The sequence below is a fragment of the Oncorhynchus mykiss genome, chromosome 12 (assembly GCF_013265735.2).
Source record: "Oncorhynchus mykiss isolate Arlee chromosome 12, USDA_OmykA_1.1, whole genome shotgun sequence".
In the NCBI taxonomy this organism is placed as follows: Eukaryota; Metazoa; Chordata; class Actinopteri; order Salmoniformes; family Salmonidae; genus Oncorhynchus; species Oncorhynchus mykiss.
The window spans coordinates 54,107,510-54,121,852 of record NC_048576.1 but is presented as its reverse complement, the minus strand read 5'-3'; the positions used below and the strand labels follow the sequence as shown (position 1 = coordinate 54,121,852).

The following is a 14,343-nucleotide window of genomic DNA, read 5'->3' as shown; positions in this document are numbered from 1 at the left end:
TTCGATGTCATGTTCTGAATCTTATCATTAATTATACCCACTCCTGAACTGGTCGCCTAATTAAATGGCTTATTCTCCTGAATCGATAATAAATGTTTTCTCTGTTAATATGGCTGTGTAATGACTTTCTTTAATACCCTAATAGTAGCCCATTGACATGCTGACCACACCACTCGATTCGCAAAACAAATTTAAACATGCACCTTACTCAATTATTGCACCCACACTGCTCGCAAGCGACTGCGTTGCCAAGGGCTAAAATAGAAGTCAGTTCTATTTGTGATGCTGATCGCGGTGCAAATTCTGCCTCTCACATCTCCTAATTGGTTTATAGAAGCAGGTACCCATGTGCCATCTCCTCATTGGTTATACCCATGTGGGTGATTGGAAGATTAACTGAGTTTGGTCGGTCGTCGTGGTAACTGAGATGACAATCGCCATATAAAGTTCAATGAAGAAACAGCCCGGAAGGAGGAGAGATGACTAGAAACGATTCGGTTGACCGTTTTATAGGTGGATTAATTGTCGGCGTAGAAGACCTTGTGCATTTCAGGTAAAATAACAACTCAATGTTTATATCCTAGGACTAATTAGCTATCAACAGAAAGCTAGCTAAATAAGACAAATTAACTAGGAACTGCAAGCTAGCTAGCTAAAATGCCATAAATGTTTAATGCTTTTCGACCTGTCCCCAAATTAATATAATTGGTTCAGAGTTTGTTTTGAAATTTAACCTGCGTGTCTTGAACGCGTTTTGTGTGGGGGGACAAAATACATTTGCGCACAATGGTGCACGCACACCGCTGGTTTGGGTGCGTTGTGAGACAGAGTCTGCGGTCCAGAAGATGGCGCCGAAGAGCATGGCAGACGTTTTACATTCTCCCAATCAATTGTGCTGTTTTGTTAGTTTTTTTGCGTTTTGTGTAACTTATTTTTTTACTTATTGTGTACATAAAGTTGCTGCTACCGTCTTTTGTGACCGAAAATAACTTCTGGACATCATAACAGTGATTACTCACCGCGGACTGGAAGAAACTTTTTCCTTTAACGAGTCCGTCGAGAAGGATATCCTGCTTTCACTGGAACAGACCCAGATTCCCACCTTTTGCATGAAGAAAAAAACTAACATCTTATGTTATACCGAGACGTGGCTGAACGAAGATACGGACAATATATAGCTAGCAAGATTTTCCATGCACTGGCAGAACAGAGACGCTACCTCTGGTAAGACGAGGGGTGGGGGGGTGGGGGGTTATTTGTCAACAGCTGGTGCTCAATGTCTAATATTAAAGAAGTCTCGAGGTATTGCTTGCCTGAGGTAGAGTACCTTATGATAAACTGTAAACCACACTATCTACCAAGAGAATTCTCATTTATATAGTTCCTAGCTGTCAATTTACCACCACAGAATGAAGCTGCCACTAAGACCTCTCTCAACCAACTCTATTTAAATATATTTTTATATTTCACCTTTATTTAACCAGGTAGGATAGTTGAGAACAAGTTCTCATTTACAACTGCGACCCGGCCAAGATAAAGCAAAGCAGTTTGACACATACAACAACACAGAGTTACACATGGAATAAACAAACATACAGTCAATAATACAGTAGGACAAAAAAGTATATAGACAGTGTGTGCAAATGAGGTAAGATAAGGGAGGTAAGGCAATAAATAGGGCATGGTGGCGAAGTAATTACAATATAGCAATTAAACACTGGAATGGTAGATGTGCAGAAGATGAATGTGCAAGTAGAGATACTGGGGTGCAATGGAGCAAGATAAATAAATACAGTATGGGGATGAGGTAGTTGGATGGGCTATTTATAGATGGGCTATGTACAGGTGCAGTGATCTGTGAGCTGCTCTGACAGCTGGTGCTTAAAGCTAGTGAGGGAGATATGAGTCTCCACCTTCAGTGATTATTAAAGTTTGTTCCAATCATTGAGAACTGGAAGGAAAGGCGGTCAAAGGAGGAATTGGCTTTGGGGGTGACCAGTGAGATATACCTGCTGGAGCGAGTGCTATGGGTGGGTGCTGCTATGGTGACCAGTGAGCTGAGATAAGGCGGGGCTTTACCTAGCAAAGACTTGTAGATGACCTGGAGCCAGTGGATTTGGAGACGAGTATGAAGCGAGGGCCAGCCAACGAGAGCGTAGAGGTGACATCGGTGGGTAGTATATGGGGCTTTGGTGACAAAACGGATGGCACTGTGATGGACTGCATCCAATTTGTTGAGTAGAGTGTTGGAGGCTATTTTGTAAATGATATTGCCGAAGTCGAGGATCGGTAGGATGGTCAGTTATACGAGGGTATGTTTGGCAGCATGAGTGAAAGATGCTTTGTTGCGAAATAGGAAGCTGATTCTAGATTTAATTGTGGATTAGAGATGCTTAATGTGAGTCTGGAAGGAGAGTTTACAGTCTAGCCAGACACCTAGGTATCTGTAGTTGTCCACATATTCTAAGTCAGAACCGTCCAGAGTAGTGATGCAGGTGGTAGGTGCGGGCAGCAATCGGTTGAAGAGCATGCATTTAGTTTTACTTGCATTTTAAGAGCAGTTGGAGGCCACAGAAGGAGAGTTGTGTGGCATTGAAGCTTGTCTGGAGGTTAGTTAGCCTGTTTGGTATAGGGGGCAGCATTTTCACGTTTGGATGAAAAGCGTGCCCAGTAAACTGCCTGCTACTCTGTCTCAGATGCTACAGTGCCTTGCGAAAGTATTCGGCCCCCTTGAACTTTGCGACCTTTTGCCACATTTCAGGCTTCAAACATAAAGATATAAAACTGTATTTTTTTGTGAAGAATCAACAACAAGTGGGACACAATCATGAAGTGGAACGACATTTATTGGATATTTCAAACTTTTTTAACAAATCAAAAACTGAAAATTCAGCCCCTTTACTTTCAGTGCAGCAAACTCTGAATGACTCTGAACTCTGATCTCTGAATGATCCAATGTTGACCTAAATGACTAATGATGATAAATACAATCCACCTGTGTGTAATCAAGTCTCCGTATAAATGCACCTGCACTGTGATAGTCTCAGAGGTCCGTTAAAAGCGCAGAGAGCATCATGAAGAACAAGGAACACACCAGGCAGGTCCGAGATACTGTTGTGAAGAAGTTTAAAGCCGGATTTGGATACAAAAATATTTCCCAAGCTTTAAACATCCCAAGGAGCACTGTGCAAGCGATAATATTGAAATGGAAGGAGTATCAGACCACTGCAAATCTACCAAGACCTGGCCGTCCCTCTAAACTTTCAGCTCATGCAAGGAGAAGACTGATCAGAGATGCAGCCAAGAGGCCCATGATCACTCTGGATGAACTGCAGAGATCTACAGCTGAGGTGGGAGACTCTGTCCATAGGACAACAATCAGTTGTATATTGCACAAATCTGGCCTTTATGGAAGAGTGGCAAGAAGAAAGCCATTTCTTAAAGATATCCATAAAAAGTGTTGTTTAAAGTTTGCCACAAGCCACCTGGGAGACACACCAAACATGTGGAAGAAGGTGCTCTGGTCAGATGAAACCAAAATTGAACTTTTTGGCAACAATGCAAAACGTTATGTTTGGCGTAAAAGCAACACAGCTGAACACACCATCCCCACTGTCAAACATGGTGGCAGCATCATGGTTTGGGCCTGCTTTTCTTCAGCAGGGACAGGGAAGATGGTTAAAATTGATGGGAAGATGGATGGAGCCAAATACAGGACCATTCTGGAAGAAAACCTGATGGAGTCTGCAAAAGACCTGAGACTGGGACGGAGATTTGTCTTCCAACAAGACAATGATCCAAAACATAAAGCAAAATATACAATGGAATGGTTCAAAAATAAACATATCCAGGTGTTAGAATGGCCAAGTCAAAGTCCAGACCTGAATCCAATCGAGAATCTGTGGAAAGAACTGAAAACTGCTGTTCACAAATGCTCTCCATCCAACCTCACTGAGCTCGAGCTGTTTTGCAAGGAGGAATGGGAAAAAAATTCAGTCTCTCGATGTGCAAAACTGATAGAGACATACCCCAAGCGACTTACAGCTGTAATCGCAGCAAAAGGTGGCGCTACAAAGTATTAACTTAAGGGGGCTGAATAATTTTGCACGCCCAATTTTTCAGTTAGAGATTTGTTAAAAAAGTTTGAAATATCCAATAAATGTCGTTCCACTTCATGATTGTGTCCCACTTGTTGTTGATTCTTCACAAAAAAATACAGTTTTATATCTTTAAGGTTGAAGCCTGAAATGTGGCAAAAGGTCGCAAAGTTCAAGGGGGCCGAATACTTTCGCAAGGCACTGTATATATGCATATTATTTGTAGTATTTGATAGAAAACACTTTGAAGTTTCTAAAACTGTTTGAATGATGTCTGTGAGTATAACAGAACTCATATGGTAGGCGAAAACCTGAGACAAATCCAACCAGGAAGCGGGAAATCTGAGGTTTGTAGTTTCATTTAAGTGATTGCCTATCCAATATGCTGTGTCTATGGGGCCAGATTGCACTTCCCAAGGCTTCCAGCAGATGTCAACAGTCTTTGGAAAGTTGTTTGAGGCTTCTATTGTGGAAGGGGCTCGAATAACAGCTGTTTCAACAAGTGGACTAGGCTGTGGCCAATCAGTTGTTTACTGCGCGTTCCTTCTTTTTCCTCTGTAATGAATACGCTATTGTCCGGTTGGAATATTATTGAAGATTTATTATAAAAAAACCCTAAGGATTGATTGTAAACATTGTTTGACATGTTCCTACAAACTGTAATGCAACTCTTTTGACTTTTTGTCTGGATTTTGCCCTCGCGCATTGTGCCTTTGGAATAGTGAACTAAACGAGCGAACAAAACGGAGGTATTTGGACATAAATATGGACGTAATCGAACAAAACAAACATTTCTTGTGGGAGTCCTGGGAGTGCATTCCGACAAAGATCAGCAAAGGTAAGTGAAGATTTATAATGCTATTTATGACTTTTGTTGACTCCACAACTTGCCGGGTAACTGTATGGCTTGCTTTTGTGGCTGAACGCTGTTCTCAGATTATTAAATATTGTGCTTTTGCCGTAAAGCTTTTTTGAAATCTGACACAGCGGTTGCATTAAGAACAAGTTTATCTTTAATTCTATGTGAAACATGTATCTTTCATCAAAGTTTATGATGAGTATTTATGTTATTTGATGTGGCTCTCTGCAATTTATCCAGATGTTTTGGAGGCATTTCTGAACATGGCACCAATGTAAACTGAGGTTTTTGGATATAAATATGAACTTGATCGAACAAAACATACATTTATTGTGTAACATTGAGTCCTGGGAGTGTCATCTGATGAATCTGATGATCGTCAAAGGTTAGTGATTAATTGTATCTATATTTCTGCGTTTTGTGACACCTCTGTTTGGTTGGAAAATGGCTGAATGTTTTCTGTGACTAGTTGCTGACCTAACATATGTTTTGCTTTCGCCGAAAAGCCTTTTTGAAATCGGACACTGTGGTTGGATTAAGGAAAAGTGTATCTTTAAAATGGAGTAAAATACTTGTATGGTTGAGGAATGTTAATCATGAGATTTATGTTGTTTTGAATTTGGCGCCCTGCACTTTCACTGGCTGTTGGCGAGGTGGGACGCTAGCGTCCCAAACTATCCCAGAGAGGTTAACAGGTCAACATTCACAAGGCTGCAGGGCCAGACAGATTACCAGGACGTGTACTCCGAGCATGCGCTGACCAACTGGCAAGTGTCTTCACTGACATTTTCAACCTCTCCCTGTCTGAGTCTGTAATACCAACATGTTTCAAGCAGACCACCATAGTCCCTGTGCCCAAGAACATTAAGGTAACCTGCCTAACTAATGACTACCAACCGGTAGCACTCACGTCTGTAGCCATGAAATGCTTTGAAAGGCTGGTCATAGCTCACATCAACACCATTATCCCAGACCCACTCTAATTTGCATACCGTCCCACAGATCCACAGATGATCCCATCTCTATTACACTCCACACTGCCCTTTCACACCTGGACAAAAGGAACACTTATGTAAGAATGCTGTTCATTGACTACAGCTCAGCGTTCAACACCATAGTGCACACTTCCCTCTGCAACTGGCTCCTGGACTTCCTGAAGGGCCGCCCCCAGGTGGTAAGAATAGGCAACAACATGTCTGCCACTCTGACCCTTAACACTGGGGCCCTTCAGGGGTGTGTACTTAGTCCCCTCCTGTACTCCCTGTTCACCCACAACTGCGTGGCCAAGCATGACTCCAACACCATCATTAAGTTTGCTGACGACACAACAGTGGTAGGCCTGATCACCGACAATGATGAGACGGCCTAAAGGGAGGAGGTCAGAGAACTGTCAGTGTAGTGCAAGGACCACATCCTCTCCCTTAATGTGAGCAAAGCTAAGGAGCTGATTGTGGACTACAGGAAAAGGCGGGCCGAACAGGCCCCCATTCACATCGACGGGGCTGTAGTGGAGCAGGTTGAGAGTTTCAAGTTCCTTGCTGTCCACATCACCACCGAACTATCATGTCCAAACATATCAAGCCAGTCGTGAAGAGGGCACGACAAAACCTTTTCCCCCTCAGGAGACTGAAAAGATTTGGCAATGGTCCCCAGATCCTCAAAAGGTTCTACAGCTGCACCATCGAGAGCATCCTGTCCGGTTGCATCACCGCCTGGTATGGCAACTGCTCGGCATCTGACCGCAAGGCACTACAATGGGTAGTGCGAAAGGCCCAGTACATCACTGGGGCCAAGCTTCCTGCCATCCAGGACCTATATAATAGGCGGTGTCAGAGGAAAGCCCAGAAAATTGTCGGATACTCCAGTCACCCAAGTTCTAGACTGTTTTCTCTGCTACCGCACGGCAAGCGGTACCGGAGCACCATGTCTAGGACCAAGAGGCTTCTCAACAGTTTCTACCCCCAAGCCATAAGACTGCTGAACAATTAATAAAATCGCCACCAGACAATTTACATTGACCCCCCCATCCCTTTGGTACACTACTGCTACTCGCTATTTATTATCTATGCATAGTCACGTCACCCTCACCTACATGTACAAATTATCTCAACATTTGATGTGGTGGAAATTGGCCAACGTATCCTCACCTAGAGGAGGCATATATTAGATTGTGTGACTCAGACTTCCCTGTTCAATAGTAGGGTTACATTCCCTCAATATACTGTAGTGTTCTGACTAGAAGGACACAGTGACAAAGCCAACAATTGTATTGGTGATACCTGACGATGGAGACAAACTAAATAGAAATGGATTCTAGATGTGAGATGAGTCTTATACAGGCTTAACAAATGCTGGCCACCGGTAATGGAAATATTATGATATACAATACCAGTCAAAAGTTTGGACACACCTACTCATTCAAGGTTTTTTTTATTTATTTCACTATTTTCTGCATTGTAGAATAATAGTGAAGACATATGGAATCATGTAGTAACCAAAAAAGTTGTATGAAATATATATATATAAATATATACATATATATATATATATATATATATATATATATATATAAATATATACATATATATATATATATATATATATATATATATATATATATATATATATATATATATATATATATATATATTTCATATTTAGGATTCTTCAAAGTAGCCACCCTTTGCCTTGATGACAGCTTTGCACACTCTTGGCATTCTCTCAACCAGCTTCACCTGGAATGCTTTTCCAACAGTCTAGAAGGAGTTCCCACATATGCTGAGCACTTGTTGGCTGCTTTTCCTTCAGTCTGTGGTCCAACTCATCTCAAACCATTTCAATTGGGTTGAGATCGGGTGATTGTGGAGGCCAGGTCATCTGATGCAGCACTCCATCACTTTCCTTCTTGGTCAAATAGCCCTAACACCGCTTGGAGGTGTGTTGGGTCATTGTCCTGTTGAAAAACAAATGATAGTCCCACTAAGCGCAACCAGATGGGATGGCGTATCGCTGCAGATGGCCGTAGTAGCCATGCTTGTTAAGTGTGCCTTGAATTCTAAATAAATCAGACACTGTCACCAGCAAAGCACTCCCCCACCATCACACCTCCATGCTTCATGGTGGGAACCACACATGCAGAGATCATCCGTTCACCTACTCTGCGTCTCACAAAGATGGCAGTTGGAACCAAAAATCTCAAATTTGGACTCATCAGACTACCGATTTCCACCGGTCTAATGTCCATTGCTCGTGTTTCTTAGCCCAAGCAAGTCTCTTCTTATTGGTGTCCTTTCGTAGTGGTTTCTTTGCAGCAATTCGACCATGAAGGCCTGATTCATGCAGTCTCCTCTGAACAGTTGATGTTGAGATGTGTCTGTAACTTGAACTCTGTGAAGCGTTTATTTAGGCTGTATTTCTGAGGCTGGTAATTCTAATGAACGTGTCCTCTGCAGAAGAGGTAACTCTGGATCTTCCTTTCCTGTGGCAGTCCTCATGAGAGCCAGTTTCATCATGATGGTTTTTGCGACTGCACATGAAGAAACTTTCAAAGTTCTTGACATTTTCCGGATTGACTGACATTCATGTCTTAAAGTAATGATAGACTGTTGTTTCTCTTTGCTTATTTGAGCTGTTCTTGCCATAATATGGACTTGTTTTTTTTACCAAATAGGGCTATCTTCTGTATACCACCCCTACTTTGTCACAACACAACTGATTGGCTCAAACGCATTAAGACGGAAAGACATTCCACAAATGAACTTTTAACAAAGCCCTCATGTTAATTGACATGCATTTCAGGTGACTACCTCATTAAGCTGGATGAGAGAATGCCAAGATTGTGCAAAGCTGTCATCAAGGCAAAGGATGGCTACTTTGAAGAATTTATCATCTAAAATATATTTAGATTTGTTTAACAAATTTTTTGGTTACTACATGATTCCGTATATGTTATTTCATAGTTTTGATGTCTTCACTATTTTTCTGCAATGTAAAAAATAAAGAAAAGCCCTTGAATGAGTAGGTGTGTCCAAACTTTTGACTGGTACTGTAGATATGGACATATAGATAGATAAAGAAAATCCAATATCTACAGCATGTCAAATTAGTGTTATGGCATTAAACCAAATCCTGTGAGGTTTATGGTTCATTGAGTTTATGAATAATGTAAAAAGTTCATCATTAATATTAATAGACCACATGCTTCTGTCAATATTATCAATACTCTACAAATCTAGGTTAAAAGCTATCAATTGAATGCTTAAACACTCCCGTACTGGAATAATGTGTTTATACGTCATATGGATAACTGCCGTTAAAGCCCTAATACCCTTTAAGCAGCCATTTCACATGTTCAGGGTGTGTGGTAAGCAAATGTAATTTAATGAACATTCTGACAGAACCAAACATGTGTCCTCACATTAACACCTAAGTCAATAGTCATTTAGCCTCTGTGCTCCCCTTTTTACAAATCACTCTGATCTCTGCTGATCAGCACGCTAGCTACATGTAAATCCCCTAGCCTAGCATCCTGCCGAGGTGGCGTGATCGGCGATATGGAGGGAGGCCATTGGAAACGGGGAAATGGTTTTATGGTGCATTATGATTAATTGTGGAAGTGAGGATGAAAATAGCCATTCGGTCACTTGATTTGACACTGTACTAAACCAGAGTTTAACTGTACTACCACCACATATTATGGTAGAGCTTTGCCGTGTGTACACGTTCTTTCACTCCTCTCTAAAGTAATCAGATTACAAAACCATTCTAACATCTCTCAGCTATCATTTGACACACATTTGCATAATGTTAATTAACCAATCATAGATTCAGGAGGAACAAGGGAGAAAATCGGTCTTGTTATATGTTAATCTCCCACTATAAAATCATCTTGTCTACCAGGGAAATACACATTTGAAGCACCAAATTTTTACATCAAGTAGTTATATAGATGTACTTATTTGGATCACTCAGTAATGTATTCTGACATATTGGATTGTCTTTTTTAGGAATGTGGTTATGGAGCTATTTTTTTTCCAGCTTCTGTCTGCTTCAACTGCATTTTGTGACCAATTTGGCTGCTGGGTTGTGAAAAATGTAATTAGTGAAGGTGTTTATTGAATCTGTTCGTCTACACTGGGCTTAATATAGCAGGCTACCTCTACTCAGATGGCATTTCTGGAGACAAATTATGATTAGTTATATCCTGCAAATTGACTTGTTTTCTCTCACCTTGTCACCAGACAAATGATGGTAGTAGTTGTTTGAGTGCCCTTTTGAACATATACATATATTATAGTGTCAAACTCCATCGAATCTATTAAATAACAGAACCTTGCTTTAGGATGTTTTAGATCTCCGCGTTGACAGGAAACCTGACTTCGCTGGCAGCTATTAAATTGAATGGTGTGTATCTCTCATTCGCAGGTCACTATCCTCATAGTCCTGGCCTTGGCCTTCTTGGCATGCATAGTGTTCCTGGTGGTGTACAAGGCGTTTACCTACGACCACAGCTGCCCAGACGGATTCATATACAAGGTGAGTGGGCCCAAATGGCACCCTATTCCCTATATAGTGTATTCCTTTTGACTAGAGCCATATATACCCTGGTCAAAAGTAGTGCACTGCATAGAGAATAGGGTGCTATTTGGGACAGAGCGTTACAACTACACTGGTTAATTGTCTGTACAGTCACCTTTAGAGGTTTTTGCTGTGGACTACAGGCATGTTAGCTGAAGTAGATCTAATTTAGACACAGCTACTGCACTCTCCAGAGGAAAAAAAAACAACTCTTCACCAGAAAAAGCCCTTAGTGCTGTGCAACAGTGTGTAAATGAGGAGAGTATGATATTGAACCCTCCCCACTCTCTCCCTCTCTCCCCCTCTGCAGCATAAGCGGTGCATCCCTGCCTCTCTGGAGGCCTACTACACTGCTCAGGATGCCAACTCCCGAGGGCGCTTCTATACGGTGATCAGCCACTACAGCATGGCCAAGCAGACCACCTCTCGCTCCGTCTCTCCCTGGCTCCCTGCTGGCGCTGCCCCGCACGACGCCAAGCCGCCCAACACAGACGGGCACTGAGTCTGCCTGCCCAACCCTCCCACCAACCCCATCTCGTCTGCCCGTCTCCATTCCAAGCTTTTAACAGGGAGTGTCTGTCTCCCCAGTGTCTTGCTCGGCTCAGAGTACTCTCACACCCGCCTTCCTGCCCGTATCTGAATCTCCCTTCTCTCCCGGCTGTCTCTGTTCTCATCCCTCTATGTATTTATTATTTATCATCACTATTTTTTAAAACTTGTTATTGCTGTTTTGTATTTGATATCAAACAACTGTTTGTACAAAGGCACGAGTCAATGTTGAAATCCACTCAGAGTCAGTTTTTCTGAGCTGCTACTAACAAGAGTCAAACTTCATTTTTCAGATGTGTGCGCCTGTTATCTGCTAGGCCTCCTGTAGTGTCATGACTGTGTGTAGTGGAAGGCATGTAATGATAAACACTAGGAACATGTTTCTGATTCAAGTCCAGGCTTATCTATGTCACTCTGTGCATAATCATACTGGAATACATTCTTATAAAAAAGGTTTTCCCAAGTGAGTATCGATTTGTACATCTATGGAAGTTGAACATGAACACCAGTATACAATAGATTTCCTGAATTATCTGAGCAAAGCTAGCTAAATATTCTCTATCATGACGGTTTGATAACTGACCACTTTTCAAGGTACTGTACTGTATGTCATAGTTCCGTCATTGAGGCAAGCTGTATAAAGCCCAATGCATTCATGCTAGTTTCTGTGTGTGCATTGTTGTAGCAAGGTTTCATGACGTTTTTAAAAATAATTCAATGGGAGAAAAAAAAATGGCCTTATTGCCAGTTATGTTTTGCTTTAGAAAACAGTCCAGATACTGTACACAACATGAATATGTGGACCTAGCTAGGGATAAATACCCAAGACGTGGAGATTATGGGGAACAGTGTGCATATCACTGTCTTTGCTAAAACTCATGGTCCTGCAATGTTTAGATACATTTTTAGATAAGCTTCTCTGCGTAGTTTTGTTCTGTTACCATTTTTTTTTTTATGTTGTCAAAAAACGCTTTTTGAATTATTGTGATTTTGGTAGATAATATGTAGCAAAGCCTGGAGTAGTTTCTCAGTGTGCATCCCATAGGTTTGAGATGAAAAATAAAGCAAGCTGTGACCCGTACAAAAAGTATTTGTCCTGTTGTTTTCAATGTTCCGGACTTCAAATCTCTTCATTATCCTGGTCCACATCTGTACAGTAGTGGTTGGATTCAATCTGTAGCGCCGAAGATCAGCGTTGTAGTGTGATTCAATTGAAGTCAATGTTTCACTTTTTTCCCCCTCATCAATCTACACACAATACCTCATAATGACAGCAAAAACTGTTTTTTTATAAATTTTTGCAAATGTATAAATAACTGAAATATCACATTTACAGTGATTCGGAAAGTATTCAGACCCTTTCACTTTTTCCACATTTTGTTACATTACAGCCGTATTCTAAAATTAAATTTTTTAAAATTCTTCCCTCATCAATCTACACACAATACCCCATAATGAAAAAGCAAAAACAGGTTTTTAGAAATGTTTGCAAGAGGTCGAAGGAATAGTCCATAGAACTCAGAGACAGGATTGTGGCGAGCCATAGATCTGGGGAAGGGTACCAAAAAAGGTCCCCAAGAACACAGTGGCCTCCATCATTTTGAAATGGAAGAAGTTTGGAACCACCAAGACTCTTCCTAGAACTGGCCTCCCGGCCAAACTGAGAAATTGGGGGAGAAGGGCCTTGGTCAGGGAGGTGACCAAGAACCCTATGGTCACTGAGCTTTTTTAATCATAGCCCAAAAGTGGTTTATTAAATTCTTCCAACTTTTCATGACTTTGTCAATCAACTTGCTCTTAATAAATCAGAATAATTGTGTTGTGTTTCTGTATCGATATGGACTTCAGTTCTTTAATCCATGGTAATGTTGGAAGATTAGTGTACATAGATTCATGTACAATTATAATAGGGAGAATAGGGTGTCAATTGCCTGCACTAACCATGGAACTGTGTGATGACACAGCCCAGTATGGCACCATGTGTCGTGTTTAAACTGTTACGGCTTGGTCTGCGCTCCACTCCATAACAATTTAATTAGCCTACATGTCTTTTTTTATATTATCAACTGTTGCTAATGATCCTCGGCAACAACCACATGGTCGTGGCGGTGTTAAAGAGGAAGCAAATTAAGCTAAAGGAAACAATGGAATTAAATGGAATGATCATGTAGGCTATACCAACTGAAAGTAACTAACAGTAAATTGGCATTTGAATCGGTGTTGTTATTAGGCCCACTGACAGTCGATACTGACAGTGGTTAATATTTAACAAGTTAGAAATAGGATACAGAGAATGTCGGGTAGCCTATAATTAAGACATTAAGAGAGTGCCCATCCCAAGGCCGTTGATATGTTAATATGCTTCAGTTTGCTGCCATATGTCTGGTTTCACATCTGTCTCCAGGGATTATAAGGTTAAATATATCTAAAGCAAATGTCATTTATATTTACAATTCCCTCATCCAAATGGATTATTCATTTACGTAGCTCGTATCAATAGCTTTCATCAAGTTGTAAATTACAGTGCATGGAGAATGGTGTTATTTAGATCTGAAAAAATGTAGTAGATGCTTTCCCACTTGGAACCGATAGGTTCTCTAGACCAGGGTTTCCCAAACTCGGTCCTGGGGCCCCACCCTGGGTCCACATTTTGGTGTTTGCCCTAGCACCACACAGCTGGTTCAAATAACCAACTCGTCATCAAGCTTTGATTATTTGAATCAGCTGTGTAGTGCTAGGGCTTAAACCAAAATGTCGACCCAGGGTGGGGCCCCAGGACCGAGTTTAGGAAACTCTGCGCTAGACCTTCTTCATAGTTTCCTCCCGCGTAAAGGCGGTGGTATTAAGTCAAGGTCAGAATACAACCTATTTGTAGACACACCTCCATCACACTTTCATTTAATTGCTTAAGTTTAAGGTCAGAATAGGCATAGAGAGAAAAGTGTAGAAAAAGGGAATTACGTTCCATTTATGTGCTCTTAACTCGGGCCAAAATTGGGCCCTAAGTGCAACTTGTTAAGATATTTTGTTTGCTATACCAAAAAAATTTAAGTGACTTTGAGGATTTAGCCATGCTTGCTGAATCATTCTGCCATAGGTACTACCAATCCCATTGTGTCACTAGCGGCGACTGTGGGGTATGCTGACTGTGGGGTAAGTAAATAAAGAAAACTAAGCCATATGTTTGGTCATTGTTTCTCAGATCAATGGATGAAACACTTTTTGTCAATAAAATTACTTATATTTCAAATTTTGGTGTAC

General features: G+C 41.2%; 1 protein-coding gene across 2 annotated transcripts in view; it reads left to right on the top strand.

Moving 5' to 3' along the window:
- The window catches only part of LOC110537779 (neuronal vesicle trafficking-associated protein 2), a 39,778-nt gene extending 27,609 nt beyond the window's left edge, over positions 1 to 12,169 (top strand). For both annotated transcript variants that reach the window (XM_021624159.2, XM_021624160.2), the window contains exons 4-5: positions 10,381 to 10,491; positions 10,844 to 12,169. In XM_021624159.2, coding sequence (XP_021479834.1) covers positions 10,381 to 10,491; positions 10,844 to 11,035 — 303 coding nt within the window. In that variant the 3' untranslated portion in view covers positions 11,036 to 12,169. The remainder of the gene's footprint in view (positions 1 to 10,380; positions 10,492 to 10,843) is intronic.
- Positions 12,170 to 14,343: the final 2,174 nt, after the last annotated feature.